This window comes from Lepidochelys kempii, chromosome 10 (genome assembly GCF_965140265.1).
Source record: "Lepidochelys kempii isolate rLepKem1 chromosome 10, rLepKem1.hap2, whole genome shotgun sequence".
NCBI classification, from domain to species: domain Eukaryota; kingdom Metazoa; phylum Chordata; order Testudines; family Cheloniidae; genus Lepidochelys; species Lepidochelys kempii.
In genome coordinates this window covers 58,472,931-58,488,719 of record NC_133265.1, presented here as the reverse complement: position 1 = coordinate 58,488,719, position 15,789 = coordinate 58,472,931, and the positions used below count along the sequence as shown (strand labels likewise).

General features: G+C 37.9%; 1 protein-coding gene across 3 annotated transcripts in view; it reads right to left on the bottom strand.

Moving 5' to 3' along the window:
- Nucleotides 1-1,868: 1,868 nt before the first annotated feature.
- Nucleotides 1,869-15,789, bottom strand: part of ADAM10 (ADAM metallopeptidase domain 10) — a 127,679-nt gene continuing 113,758 nt past the window's right edge. The window contains exons 11-15 of one of the 3 annotated variants that reach the window (XM_073303752.1): nucleotides 15,477-15,660; nucleotides 13,340-13,448; nucleotides 12,614-12,834; nucleotides 5,144-5,270; nucleotides 1,869-4,532 (exon numbers count right to left, since the gene is read on the bottom strand). In XM_073303752.1, coding sequence (XP_073159853.1) covers nucleotides 4,438-4,532; nucleotides 5,144-5,270; nucleotides 12,614-12,834; nucleotides 13,340-13,448; nucleotides 15,477-15,660 — 736 coding nt within the window. In that variant the 3' untranslated portion in view covers nucleotides 1,869-4,437. The remainder of the gene's footprint in view (nucleotides 4,533-5,143; nucleotides 5,271-12,613; nucleotides 12,835-13,339; nucleotides 13,449-15,476; nucleotides 15,661-15,789) is intronic. The other 2 variants (XM_073303751.1, XM_073303750.1) reach the window with 2 other exon arrangements.

Here is a 15,789-nt window from a genome sequence, read left to right as displayed (position 1 = left end):
TGATCTTGCTTTTATAGCAAGGGCCCAAGGCTAGAACCCAAATACAATTCCGCTATAAGGCTGAAGTCACAGGCACCCTTTTGCTACTTCATATGATGAAAGGCATCCATATGAAAACTTAACAAATCTGCCACAAAAGCCACCATAACAGAGAACAGCTGATTTTAGGTTTAGTGTCCAAGATATCTATGTACGTGGGCCAACATTTTCAAACTTGTTTTTGTAAATTTAGACAGCCTAAATCCTCATTTAGACACCTAAATAAGTGGCCTATTTTCAGAGACCTGTGGGTGCAAAATACCTTTAAAAATCAGGCCACTTCTTTGAATGCCTAAATGTAAATTTAGGGCCTAACTTTAGGAAAACCAAGTACGAAACATTTGGATAATATCAAGATCTGTACGGAGGCTGCTGAAGCCTCAGCATCAAGGAAACCTCCTTATGACTGCTTGATTTGAAAGAAATCCTCCTGTAAAGAAACCATTATCGCAAAACTGGATACCAGTAGATAATGCATCTTTGAAGATTTTCTAAAATTGTCAGCTAAGAAAATTAAAAGCAAAATCAACTGAATATATATAGGAGTTTTAACAAAGCATGTTATCCGGAAATATGCAGCAGCAGTTACTCTCCTTTCATCCAGATTCTCATTTCTTACAAATCCAAGTCTCTAAATACCTTGTCCCAAAAGATTTGAAAGACAAGCTAATCTCGTACAACCAACACTGCTTGCACTACAAGTGTTATCAATTCTAATAAAATCCGAGAAGTTCTAACATAAAAGGTGCCTAGTGTTTGTAAACCAGTTACAGAGAGTTCAGATATATTTATAACTTGACTCTCTAAATTCCATTTAAAGTTGCAATGGTCATTCCTGAATACCTGTTAGTGGTGCCTCACTTTTTGTTCACTGAGATTACTGCTCTCTTTCTCTCTTCAAACACAAACAGAGCTTGAAACCAAACCATATCAAAGTCATTATACCTTAGTTATACAAAAGCTAAGTGCTTTTAATCACCTTACATGAACTAATGTTTCCTAGTTCTATTCACCTTTCTTCAAAATTAGTAACTCTCCCCTCTGCTTTCTTTATGTGAGGTGGGAACAGTAATGAAAAAGTGATAGAGCCACTGATTTATAGAGTCTTTGCTGCTTTGATTAACTAGATAAAATGTCATGTTAAAGGGAATCACATGAAGACCTTCTTTCGGACATTCACACCATTCTGGCTGCACATTCTCCCTAAAGGAAAAAAGCTGTTTAATGAATAAAAATGTTTTAGAAGTATAAAGACAACTGAATTCAATTAGCAGCTATATCCTGGGGAAATCAGATTAGTTACCAAAAATAAAGCCATTTACACACACTTACTACAAGGAATAATTTAAAAGAAAACAGGAACCATGTTTTCAAGTGCTTATAAGTCACTTTTCCTAATTTCAGTTCACAGGCATCTTTATCCCTATTTAGGTACCTGAAAAGGTTACCTGGCTTCCAGAGGTGCAGAGCTCCCACTGATAATCTAATAATTCTCTTTGCACCCAACTATACACTTTAATTCTAAGAGCAAGCATTGATGTCAAAATCATGAAAACGGTACATCAAAGCATGCCCAGGAATTCCTTAGATCAATTTCTCAGTTAGGGGAAAAAAAAGCTTCAAGCATATATTCCTTAGACCGTACAACCTTTGAACGAAAGATGCGGCTAGCAGGCCTTTTAATATAAATCTTAGCCCAACCAGTTAAAAAAAAATCAACCAATTTATAAAGATCTGTCCACTAAAAATTAAAAGCTACCTATGTTGATAGTTTTAATACAGACAACAATCAGATTTGCATAGCGTGTTTTGAAAACTTATTCATTAGCTATCTTCAGTGAATTTTATATTAATTGTCATAGATAAAATGTCAGAAAGTGAATTTATTTCACAAGATCAAGCCAACTAAAGATCTACCTTATACATCTTCAGAGTTTTTCGCTTAATTTTTAAACATAACAGCAGAGAAGGAGTTTAAAATACTTTGATCAGAAGAAACAAAAGAAAGATAATTTTAGAGCTTTATCTTAAAAAGAGTGTTTCCACGGACAAATTTTACTTTATTTACTGCGTGAAGCTCAAATTGGGAGATGTGGATAACACTTTCTGGTGTATTCATAATGCAGTTATTCTTGTTCTAATTATATCTGTGGTGAAAGACAGAAAAAGTAGGAGGAAGCAGCATTTGTATACTCCTTTTGCTTTGAGTTTAAAAAGCAAGCAAACCTTCAAGATAATTTCATCAAGTCTATTTATTAATGCATTTCAAGTTTCAAAAAAATCATACATATCTTTGCACAATACTTTATTTTTTGCAATTTTAGTAAAAATTTCCAAAGTGAACAAAAAAAAGATACTGTATAAAACACAGTGGACATTAAATTGACAGTAGTATTAGATCTCGTCTGTCTTGATCTTTTGTTTTACCACATTTTGACTTGCAGTGGAGAGTTCAGTGCACATCTCTTTTCAGAAAACATTTAACTTAGACTCAAAAGAAAATAGGGCAGCATGTATCTGCTGAAACCCCACCACAGGATAACACTACGAGCAAAAAATTTACATGTCCCAAAGGTTATCACACTCAAGAAGTTACTAAGAACTCTTGCTGAAAAAAAGTCACCATTTTAGAAATGCAAACCCACTTCCAGTCTTTGCACAGTCTGAAAACAAATGTATTTAAAATGATTTAAAAGCAACTACATACATTTCTAACTTATTAAGACTGTTTGGAATTATTTATAGTCTATGGGGTTTCATGTACAAAATTTGTCTCTAAACCATGTACAAAAAGCTGTATTTTGAAAAAAGTCACCACATACTGTACAAGTTTACAAGGAAGAGATCCCATTATATTCTGTAATATTTTTGGCCTTGCTGGCTTGCGTCACATTATGAGAATGATTGTGTAAACTTTATACTCTTAAAAAAAACAAAACCAAAAAAGAAAGCCTGTCCAACCCTTAATAAATTTTCTCCTAAGCAAAGCCAGGAAAATTATAGCCATTTGCCTCTAATTAGCTTGCAGCTTTTGGAAAACAAGCAATAAATATGTCACAAGCGTAAACTTTTGTAATGCCCCTTTCGTTTCTGCATAGCAGTAAGCATGTTAAGACATTAAATGCTTTTGTTTTCTGTTTTAAAAAAATGCCAATTATTTACATTCGTACTAAAAACTTTGGAATGGGACATTGTGCTGTTTGAACTTCACTACTGTTATAAAATATTTAAGGGAAAATCAGTTGGCCTAACTATAATTTTAAGTCAGCTACAGTAGCTGGAATATTACTGTATTTTAGTGGTTATTCATTAACAGTATCATGCTGGAAAGTTATCTAAATATTTGATAAATTAAAAAATAGAAACTACAGCTTTTCATCCTTCCCATTTCTTCAGAATCATGAACGTAATTACCACACTACGAATATCTGAACCCAAATAAACCGGTTGCAGTCCTTAAAAGAAGTTGTATAACAGGCATATTTCTCTACTAAAGCATGGAAATATTTCATCCAAATCTTCATTATTTAACAGAATAATCAGACAAAAATTAAAAATACTTATGCTGAACTACAAGAAATCGGACATTTATATAAAATGTAATTTTGAAACATTCTGGCATATGCGAAGTTTGCACAACACCTGTTGCATGTACTCCCAAAAGAGCATTCAAACTTGTGTGCTATGTTTTAGCAGCTGTTTGATAAAAGATGAAATGAGTACTTGAACCAACTCTGATCCAAATAAAAAGTTTAAATTGATTCAAAACTGCTGTGTAAAGCATTACAGAATCCTTGACCATTATACACCTCCATCCTCTGTTATCCTGAGTAAGTCAATTAAACAATAATTTCTTCATTAATAGCGGAAAAGTTTTATAATACAAAGAAACATCCATATTGCAATTCTTTTGTTTACAATTGCACACAGAAGTACGGGTGTACATTAGAAATACAAGTCTGCATATAACAATTTATATACACTGGCAGGTTACGTCTCCAATGTTGAGGTGGCCTAGCTTCCTACCCTTAATTGGCAGTTGAAAAATATATACATATATATTTTCAATTTGTGAATAAAAGTCTTACAAGAACCATGTTTGCCTGCAAGTGAAGAAAATGCAGCAATGAAGAGCAGAAAAGGGAAAAAAAAACCATGATAATCTAAGACGTTTGTGCCATTAGGTTAAAAATTTCTGTAAGAAAAATCACTTCTCTCTCTGGAAGGTCCAATAATTAAAAATTAAACTCCTCCACTTGTTTGAGGACATAACATCTTGCCTTTTTTCCTTCTATTTTTTGTTTGAGAGTAAGACTGGGGACAGTGACTTAATAGGTTTTCTTTGGAGTGAAGTTTTCCCATTGTAGGCACTAGGAAGAACCAAGGCAAAATCTGTAGTTAACGTCTCATGTGTCCCATCTGATAACTCTCCCGGGGCCTCTGACGTGGTGGTGGTTGAGTGGTTTGTGGTGGTCTCCTCCTCTTTAAAGTGCCTGTTGTAAACAGAGAAAAAACATGAGTTTTTAGGGAAAAAAATAAATCAAAGAATGCATTTTTAAAAGAATGACTGCCAATAAAGTGAAGTACAATTCTGATTAGACAAATTAAATATGAAAGGATATTTTCATGCTTTGTGAAAAGCACAATATTTAAAATTTCAATAAGAAAAGTTTTAACAGACAACTAGCTATGTGGTATGAACATGTAATATATTGTAAATAAACTGCTACATACAATGATTTTCTGACAGAACGGTGGTGTAGGGAGAGAGAGTAAAAGGAAGTCTATGTTAGTAATTGCAACTACCACCACTATACTTTCCACATATTCCATATGTTTATAGTCCATATTTTGACTAGGAGAATGTGAGATGTAATTTTCTCTCTGTCTACACAGTAGACCAGATTTGAGAAATAGTTCTATGGGGTTATTATGGCATGAAAAAAGCAATATGTGTAACCTTTTAGTTTCGCAGTGCCAGACTACGAGCTATAGAACTAGCATTACGGTTTCTCAACCGTTTAAAAAGGCAAGGCATATAGTTGAGAATAAAGGCTCTACCTTCTTACCTCTCTGTAGTCTTAATCAACTTGGATGTACTTACCTGGGAGTGGTTTAGGAGGAGGCAACTTTGGATTACTGCTCGGAGTATGAACACTGCATATTTTAATGAATCCAGCCATTAACATGATCAGAGCAATTCCCATAAGCAATACTGCCCACCAGTGAGCCTAAAACACATTACAAAACAAGATTTAAAAAAAAGACAGTACATTGTTAAATTTATTTGGCTGAATTCTGTAAGGTTTCTCATACAATGAAATATACTAACAAGTTACATAAAATAAATTAGTGGCATTAATGAATTTATTTAATAATCCATTTAATCACTGTTAAGCATTTATTGCATCTAATCTGGGTGAACATAGACCCTAAACTTCCCCAACTTGAAAATAGCTTTTCTGAGCTCTAGCATTGTTGTTTCACTTAATGATTAATTCTATTGCTACTTTATTATAGTAAAAATTATAGAAGTCACAAATCTTCCGGTGCCAGCTATCTATAAAAGCCAGCACCTCCCATGGATTTGGCAGACATATTCCAAGGCAGTGAGTAAATCAATTCGCAGTCCGGAAGAAAAAGCCAAAAGAAAAAGGACAAAGTAATAAGTTGCTGTACTGCAGCTTGGGGCAATTCAGCAACTAGGTAAGAATCTGCATATTTTTCAGAGCTCTTAGCTGGCCTTTGCTTTGCACGCAGAAAGCAATGAAATCTAGCCATAAAGTACAATTCAGGTACTACTAATGAAAAAATGACAAAACATAACAGAAGACTGCAGAAATTGATTCTTAAATGCTGTTGCAATGGAAGTAAATATATTCTAGGGAGAATACACAAAAATATAATCCATGGAAGGAAAGGGCTTTCAGGGAGAAGTCCTTGACTCTGGAATTCATTCCTCCAACACTGGCGAGGATTTATTACTTTCAGGACATACTGTAAACATTTCAGTTTATTAGAGGCTGAAGGAGAAAAAAGTGAAAATGGAGAAGATCTTTTTATGGTACCTTTGACCTGTTGAGTTCATTAAGTGTATTAATAATTCTTCGGCTATGTCTACACTGCGTACCAGTTTTCATTACAAACCAAAATGAAAAGCAAGTGGTATCCACACTGCTATGTAGCTACATGTCAGTGAAAGGCTCTGGAGAGGGGAAGCAGCAGCGAGCTGGAACCTTTCCCCAAGAATCTCACTATCAAAGCCTTCCCCCACAGCGGGGAGAAAGCTCCAGCAGCGGTGAGCTGATAGAGCCTTTCTGCACAGCTCCCCGCTGTAGGACACTCTTCCTCTGACAGGGGAAGGCTTCAGTGGTGGGACATCACCCTGCTAAAAATAGCCGTGTAGACTGGGAAGGCACTGCTTGGGCTGTAGAGAGCTGTGTATGGTATTAAAGCTGGGTAGATGCCCACAGGCAGTGCCTCACTGCCTACACAGCTATTAATACCCAGGGGGTTCCCAACAGGTGGATAACTATAGTCTTTGCTACTGCTAAAGTTGTCTAACACCTATTATAACCTTGTTTACAGTTACTTAATTTAGACAAACTGGTTGTTCAGATTGGAATTTTCCATACTTTCTCTCTGCCACACAATGGAAGCTTTTGTATGTCTGCCACTTTCAAGAAATCAGTTAGTGAAACAGGTACTTTTGCCTATGTTAAATTCTGACGTTTTAAAAACAGCTGTCACACCTCAAGGATTCAAATTAGGAATTTGTTATTCGGCAGGGAGGATGTCTGAGGTTGGAAACATGTCATTCACTGTCTCCCATGAAAGCAGACATTTAGCCAAGTTACAATATATAGAGAATTTGCATATGGGCACGACAGTTTGATCCCTACTTGTCCCTTAATTTTCTCTACAATCCAACTGCACTGCATGTGCTCCCAGGCCCCAAGCGAATCTCCTGCCTTACGTGCCTATGATAAGAACAGAGCAAGCCTTCCAGCTGAAACACAGGCTGCTTCCTGCCACCTCCCTATTCTTCTTAAAATACTTTTCAGACTAAAGGAAGGTGCACTGGACTGGGAATGGAAGACTGAGTTCTAGTCTTATCTTTCCTTGAATAATATTAATTCTGTGTACTTCACAACCTCTATTAAGCAAGCTTTCGTATCCTTAAATTTGGAGGGAAGTAAGTTTTCTGTCCATCAAAGGCAACTGAGGATCTGAGACACTGCACAGGTTTGCTTCTGACAAAACAGAATCTAGGTCTCTAATATAGCAAACCAAAATCTTATCTAGTTAATCACACTGCCTCTCAAAGAATGTGCCAAATCTACGTGCTTGGTTATGTCGTCTTATACAAGAGACAGGCAACAGTGAGCACCGTGCAAGCAAAAAGCATAACTGACAAACCACCACCACCTACAAGTTCTCTTTCAGTCCTCTGATCAAATCAAAGGCAATTCTCCACTCCCAGATCAAGGAATAGAACACAGGAATCCCAATTCCCAGCATTTCAGAGTGGCAGAGCAAAAACCACTCAAAATTGTGTGCTACAGTTGCACATGAACTTTTCTTTTTAAGAAAATTCTATAAAAACTACATTAAAAACCTTGCTACAGTTGAAAAGATAAGCATTCCAAAATTAAGAAATGCCAGATTTATTGTGCAACTTTTATTCTGCCCCCTTCCATTTTTGCTTTATGACAGTCTAATTACATAATCACACGCTATTTTCTCATAGGCCTCTAACATATTGGGAGGTGAATGGGACAAGGTTTTGTAAGCAGTGAGACTTGAAATGTGGAAAAGAGACAGCATGCAATGATGTAATTAAACTGTATAATAATGCATAGGCACAAAGGGGCAAAATTAAGGTTGCACAGGCAGCTGTTAACTTTCTGAATGCTTTAGTTTGCAATCTATAATAATTTTCATTTAGTAGTTTTTGTATGGCATATGAATGAAGCTGACAGATTTATTACATTCCATAGCTATACATATTACGTCTCCATTTGCTGCATACATTTAAAATCTGCATGCCTATTTCTATAGAAATTCATGAGATTACTTACCTAATTTGTATATGCTAATAGTAAATGTAATATTTTAATCAAACATTTCTCAGTGTTCTATATTTTGACTCATGCTTTTGATTTGGTGTAAATGGAACATTTTTGGTTCAAATGAAAGTTAAGCCATAGCAAATACACTTAAATTCATTTTTTAAGCATCTAATTCCTTTGAAGTGGGGCGTGTTTCATATTTCATCATCTATACAAAGCTTAACATATTACATGGCTGGTTAATGCAAACTATTTACCTGTGACTGGAGTTCTCCTGAAGGTAGTTTCCTGTAAAAAGTCAACTCTTTGGTCAGATCCTTGATGCACACTAGCAAGCTTCGTATATAAAGTTCAGAAACCCTTATGAGGCAGTTAAAGTTAACCACTAATGCAGTTAGGAAATAGTTATGTATTGTGTACTAGACTGTTTTAAAGACAAGGTAAGGCTACCTTCACCCCCGCCAAAACACTGCTATAAACCTACACTACAGAGATATCTATGTGAAAAGCAGGGGCACAACAAATAGGGGGCCCAGGCCTGCCCCCTACTTGGCTGGCTCCGAGCAAAGACTCCAGTAGCTGCTGTCTCACCTCCTGGCCATGCCCAAGACAGCAATATTGCCACCCTTACTTCTGCGCTGCCTTCAGAGCTGGGTGGCTAGGGAACAGTGGCTGCTGGCCAGGTGCCCAGCTCTGAAGGCAGCAGCGCAGAAGCAAGGGTGGCAATACCATATCAGGCCATCCTTACTTCTGCGCTGCTGCTGCTGCCAGCTCTGCCTTCAGAGCTGGGCTCCTGGGCACCAGCCGTTGTTTTCCGGCCACCCAGCTCTGAAGGCAGCGCCGCCACTAGCAACAGCACAGAAATAAAGGTAGCAGTACCGCAACCCCCCTTACGATAACCTTACCATGCCCCCCCCCCCGCCACTTCTTTTTGGGTCAGGACCCCTACAATTACAACACCATGAAATTTCAGATTTAAATATCTGGAATAGCGAAATTTATTATTTTTAAAACCCTATGACCGCAAAATTGACCAAAATGGACCATGAATTTGGTAGGGCCCTAAGTATGGGGCAACCCTGCAGCCTGGGACCCACTGACCATACAGGAGTAATGGGCTGGGGAACCACATCCGTGCCCAACGAGGAAGCTCCTGCCAGAATCCTGGTGCTGTGGGCTGGCAGGGAAGGCCCCAGTACTTCTCCAATGTCCTTTCCCTTGGTGGGGCAGTAGTGGGGATTGCAGCCCTAATACCAGGGCTTTCCGCAGGGAGCTGGGGACCCGCAGACTGCACAATAAATCCCCCTACGCTCTCTGGGCTGTGCCCTACCCTGGCACTGGGGTCCCTGGACATCCCAGCACTTCCTTCCCTGGCTGCAGCCCCACAAAACTGCCTGCAGCTGTGTCTGCCCTGTCAGCTGTATGTGAAGGTATGCCTGCGGAGCACACTGTGGATTGTGTCCCACCATTTTCTTTGCCCCAGGACAGGCATCCTACTGGAGAAGGATCTTCCCCATGGACTCCCTCCTTAGAAAAATTCTGGCTGTGCCCCTAAAGTAGAGTGACATTAGAAAATTCCTTTTCCTCTCAAAAAAGGATATTTAGAGTTTACAGAGAACTGACTGTGTGCAAATACTAGAACAAATTTATGATGATAGTTTCTTAAAGCAAAAGGGAAGCGTTATATACCAATACTGTATCAGGTATGCATCAAGCAATGAAAATTGCATTAATAAATGACAGTGTATTTATTTATCAGTGCTTCAGTAACCACTAAATTATGGTCAAGTGAGTAAATCAGAGTGAATTTCAGTAAGATTTGCATACTCAATTCTTTTAGGGTGCTTTGGAAAATCAGCTTTAATTTTTAAAGTATCAATTGTTGGTCTGAAAGAGCTGACAAAAAAACACGGAGGTCTGCTCAGTGGAGGTATTTATATTATAAATACCTAGACCTTAGGATTACAAGGGACACAGGACAGCACATCTGATTTCCTACACTTAACGTAAGCTATGCTCTACCTAGACATTTTCATTTTTTTTTCATTTTTAAATATTTCCATAATGACCTATCTTGCCAGGATGTTCTATTGTCAAATTGCTCTTACTGTTGAGGAAAAACTTCCCTTCTAAACTTAACTTTTACAGTGTTTCTGGCCAGCCTTGCAGGTATAACTCTCCCTGTTTGTTTTTGAGTATAACTATCATAAGAACGGCCCTACTGGGTCAGACCAAGGATCCATCTAGCCCAGTATCCTGTCTTCCGACAGTGGCCAGTGCCAGGTGCCTCAGAGGAAATGAACAGAACAAGTAATCATCAAGTGATCCATCCCGTCACCCATTCCCAGCTTCTGGCAAACAGAGGCTAGGGACACCATTCCTGCGCATCCTGGCTAATAGCCACCGATGGACCCAGCCTCCATGAATTTATCTAGTTCTTTTTTGAACCCTGTTATGGTCTTATGGTATCAACCCCCACTTAATTTCTTTAAGCTATGCATGAGCCTCAATTTTTTCTTTACATAGCATATTTTTCTTCAGTTGCTCTTTGTATTCAGCATTATTGTGATCACACACAATTAGGTCTATAAAGGAAACCTTACGTAAAAAAATAAGTTTCAAGAGGACTAAAACCAAAATTGACTAGTAAATGTACACAAAAATACTATGGAAACAGAAACAGATCAATAATATTACAAAGGTAATCTAGGTACAAGCTTCAGCTGGTACAGAAGACTTGCCCACCTTCCCCATAGGTAAGGCCACCAGGAGCACAATGAGCCTGTGCTCAAGTCCCTCCATTGGCATGAGAAGCTGACCCAGAGCCAGTTTAAATCTTTGGTCCTGATCTTCAAAACATTTAATTAAGTCCTAGCTACAACAGAGACTGAATTTTAACCTCTGAACCACAGAAGTAGCGGTGCTCTTCTGGGACAATGCAGATCATGAAGTCCAGGATGAAAAGCAAGATTGCTAGTAACAAAGATTTAGATTTTCAATCTAAAGGCGTATGGCTACAGAACAAGCTTCCAGAGCAAACTGAGCACATCCTGACTGTGTCTTTAGGAAACACTGCAAGTCCTTCCCCTTCAGAGAAGACTTTCCTTTACAAGAACAACACTAACATTAATACCCCCTTCTACTCATAAAAACCCAATCAAAATCAGAAGTTACCCCCAAACAAATCTAAAATTAATAAAATATAAAAAACAAACAGAGCTTTTACTCTGAAGAGAGAGTAGTGCCAGAGACTCAAAGTCCACCAAGGATTTTGATATTGCTATCAGTTTTATGAAGAAGGCATTCAGATTCCTCAGTGATGGGTAGCAGTATAAAACCCTAAAAACAGACAATCGACTTTGATTCTTAAATATACAGTATAAGAACACCGTGGAAGTGTATAGGCTCACATTCAGACACCTATTTAAACATGCCAAACAAAGGACAATGCTGGTATAGTGAAAATAAACAGCTAATATTTGGCCTCAGAGTGGAGATGAATCCACTTAGCACCATATGCATCTAATAAATGTCTGGACAAAATATACTGTTGAACAGACATTTAAAAACTATGTTGACGGTACAGAGTTATGATTATGTATAGTTCATTTATGAAGTTCTCACAGATATTTTTGAAATAAATGGATGGTAATGACAGATATGTTGGTTAAGATGTACAGTGAAAAATCTGGTACCATAGACATGTAATGAATGAACTGTACAGACAAACTATAGAGGTACCTAATACAAAGGTGAACACACGAGTCCAACATGGAAAGTCACCAATGTTTCCTTGCAGCTCTATCTGCTGGATACTTTATTGGAAGAGTATAGTCCCTTTAGGATAAGGGATCAAAAGATATGCAAATAGCTACTATGCCCTGATGTTCTGAGGAACTGAGCATCTACATAGGAGGACAAAAGATTTAAGAGCTGGAAAAAAATGTCAGATTTTTAAAAAATTAAGGTGACCACTCAGTAAAATGAAGAGATATTAGTATGGTTAGAAGGAATAGCGTACTACACGTACCATAAGCCACTTTCTTCAATTGTCTCCAAAGGATATTGAACTTTACCTGCTAAACTTGCTAGTTGGATTATAAGTGTGAAGAAGCCAACCAAAGAGTAAGGATTGAGAATGTACTTGAAGGGTATGTCTACACTGCAGTACAACACCTGCGGCTGGCCTGTGTCAGCTGACTTGGGCTCATGGGGCTAGTGCTGTGGGACTATAAAATTGCAGTGTAGACAATCAGGCTCTGGGACCCTAGGCAACCCAGCCTGTGCCCAAGTGTCTACACTACAATTTTATATCCCAGCACCCCGAGCACAGTGTCATAGGTCAGCTGTGGGAGTTTTAGAGCAGTGCAGACATACCTTAAGAGAACACTGAAATACTGCATATACAGTCATGTTTATCATTAGTCACAAACATTGAATATATTCAATCCATTTTACAGGAATCTTTCATGCTTATGTTTTCAAACCATTAAGATACTTACCACAATCCATTCTGCAATATTTTCATACAGCTCTGGATTAAAAATTGCTTTCTTTAGTCTGGCTAGAGGACCATCAGCATCTACTAACCGACATCTCATGAATACATCACAATAGCCTTTAAAATCATTGCAGGGGGATCCAGGTTGAAGCGTAATGGTTTTGAGACTGAAATACTGCTCCCACTGACTAGATCCCGTACTTGCACAAGTCATTGGATCCACTGAAAAAAGTGAATATAATTGAAGACTGGATTTTATTTCAAGACAAGTTTAAAACAAAATACCTTGCATATGCATGAATGCGTAAAAGGATATCCAACCCACTACTAAAAATGTAGTCTTACCCTATTTAAAAACTTATCAGGAAGTGGTAACGTAATTGTTTTTCATGAAGGTACTATTAACTTGAAAAACAAAAATATTTATGACTTATCAATGACCTATCAAATGGGCATTTTACTATTAAGGTCCACTGAGTATCTTTATGGGAGAAGCACATTGTTCATAATAGTACATAAGTAATAAACACTGAATTATACATTGTATATTTCCAAAAAAAGTGTTTTGGAACAGCAAGACCAAAGACTTTTTCCACATGCTGTAATTCTTACTCAAAACTTGGTAAATATTTTAAAATCACAAAGGTGACTTTAAATAAAATTAAGTCTAGTAAAAACCTTGAGAGATTTACTATTGTATTAGTGTTTAGAAGTGTGCAAATCTTACTTTTTTTCATGCAGCAGACATGGCACAACTCTTTATCATCCTTGCCATCTGAACTAGCACATGTACATTCATCCAAGCCATATTTCTCACAGATAGAACCAGCACATTGCTGTTAGAGACAAAAGGAGGAAGAATAATTCAAAATCATCTTCACATCCATTTGTAGCAGATAAAACAAATATCAATTTTAATAGACAAAAAGCATAAAGAGCAGCTCACTAAAAAAGAAACCTTAACACTTCAAAAGCAAATTTAAGCTATTTTTAAAGTTTATAAATAGTAATACTTTCTCTCACAGAAAAAAGTAAATATTTAATTGGTTTGGATTAATTTGGACAAGAATTTAAAATTGGATGGTTGAGGTACAGAATCTTAGGTTCTTTGATATGCCTTATTCCCATAAATGGGGGAGGCATGAAAACAGGAGTTGCAACAAATATATAGCACAGCAATATGCACAAAAAAAATTCTAAATCAAGACCACAGAACTGGAATACCTATTCATGAAAATAAAAATAGCTCAAAAGTATGAAAGATATGGCATTTCAATGTCTTCTTTCCCTTAGGGGAAAAAATCAGTAGCAGGAAAGAGTCTATAATACTGTAAGTAATTCAATGTTTGGATGATCTCAAAATCAAATTCAGAAGCAAGCAAATGAGCAGTGATCAAATTATGGGAAAAAAGAAGGGGGGCTCTAGTACTTTGCAGATGTTCCCTTCTTGGGCTAGATTGCTCTGCATGGTCCCCTACAGTATTAGGGGTTTTAAAGTAGTCTCTGACCATATTGGAAATAAAATGCTAAAAAAAATTCATTAATACAGAGTTAAGGTTGCCCATTGGTAGCATGTGCCCTTCCAGAATGCCAAGTTCAGCAAAACAAACTTCTGAAAACCAGGAAATAGTTACGGTAAACGCCCAAGCAATCTTAACTCTGCCCTCTGAGTGATGCCCCACAATGCCCATAACACATTACTTGCATTCTGTCTTTTTGCTCTAATGGGTAGACACTACCTCCATTTGCCCTATGCCCCAACGCTGAGCCTACTCCTATGACAGAATACCACAACTGTAAAATTTAACCACTTCATACACTCTTACAACACCTTTGCACTTGCACATAGAATACCACCTAAATGTATACCAGATTGCCATTTAATTGTCCAGCGTTGTTTTTTAAACCGAAAGAAATGTTTGTTGGTAGGAGTTAGTGGTCAGTTGTTCTTACCTACGTTTGCAGCTGAAATGCTAGTGTGGCTACATAATAAGCAGCAGATTGACCTAGTATTTATATAGTGCTTTTTATCAGCAGATCTCCAATAACTTTACATCATTATCCCCATGTTACAGATGGGAAACTGAGGCACAGAGGTGAATTGGCTTGCCTGGCAGGATAGTGGCGGAGCCAAAAATAGTTCCAGACCAGTGTCTGTTCACAGTTATGTGATTCCTCAGTGCTCCTCCTGTCTCCTGGATATTTTGTTATTGCAGAATGTGGATAATGGCTGTGGTTTAAAATGTATGCAATGTGTTTATGTCCCAAAACCATGGACACTGTTGTTATAATAACTGTTATTATATGATTGTTAACAGTTACTTTAAGTGGGCAAGAGAAAAGACAGTTACCTTTTCCGTAACTGGTGTTTGAGATGTGTTAGTCATATCTATTCCACAATAGGTGTGCGTCCTCGCCATGTGCACCCGTGCCAGAAGTTTTCCCCCTAGCAGTACCCACAGGGGAGCGCCCCAAGTGGCGCCCTCCATGGCGCAGTATAAGGGGTGCTGCGCGCTCCCCCCACCCTCAGTTCTTTCTTGCCAGACAACTCCAACAGAGGGAAAAGAGGGCAGGATATGGAATAGACATGAGCAACACATCTCGAAGAACACCAGTTACAGAAAAGGTAACTGTCTTTTCTTCAAGTGATTGCTCATGTGTATATCCGTTGGAGGTGGGTAGGAGTTCACAAATTCCCGGGACCGAGCACAGCCCTGCCAAACCCAGCGTCTTCCCTGGTCTGGGAGACAATCGCATAATGTGAGGTGAACGTGTAAACTGAAGACCACGCGGAAGCCATATTGCTTCAAAAATTGTGCTTTGCAATATATTGTTAGCACAATAGTTCTGAACATTAAGCTCACCCCTTTAATGCAAACTTGTGTATGTCTGTTGCAATCTGTGAAGTTTGGCTTGGGATCAGATGCTGGACAGAGAGCAGTGAAACCATTACACATTCCTTCTCTTGCACAGTCAGAATCATTCCGACACTTATCAGTCTTGAGTTTGAAGCTACATTGTGCAGTACAGCAGGGGCCTTGACTGGGGCTACAAAGAAAAAAAAACAAAAAATATATATTAAGAAAAATGCAGATTTTTTCTGGTGTTTCTAATGTACCCTGAATAGCAATATTGTTCAAGTCTTCTAAGTTTAACATTTACTGATTAATGGAGGTA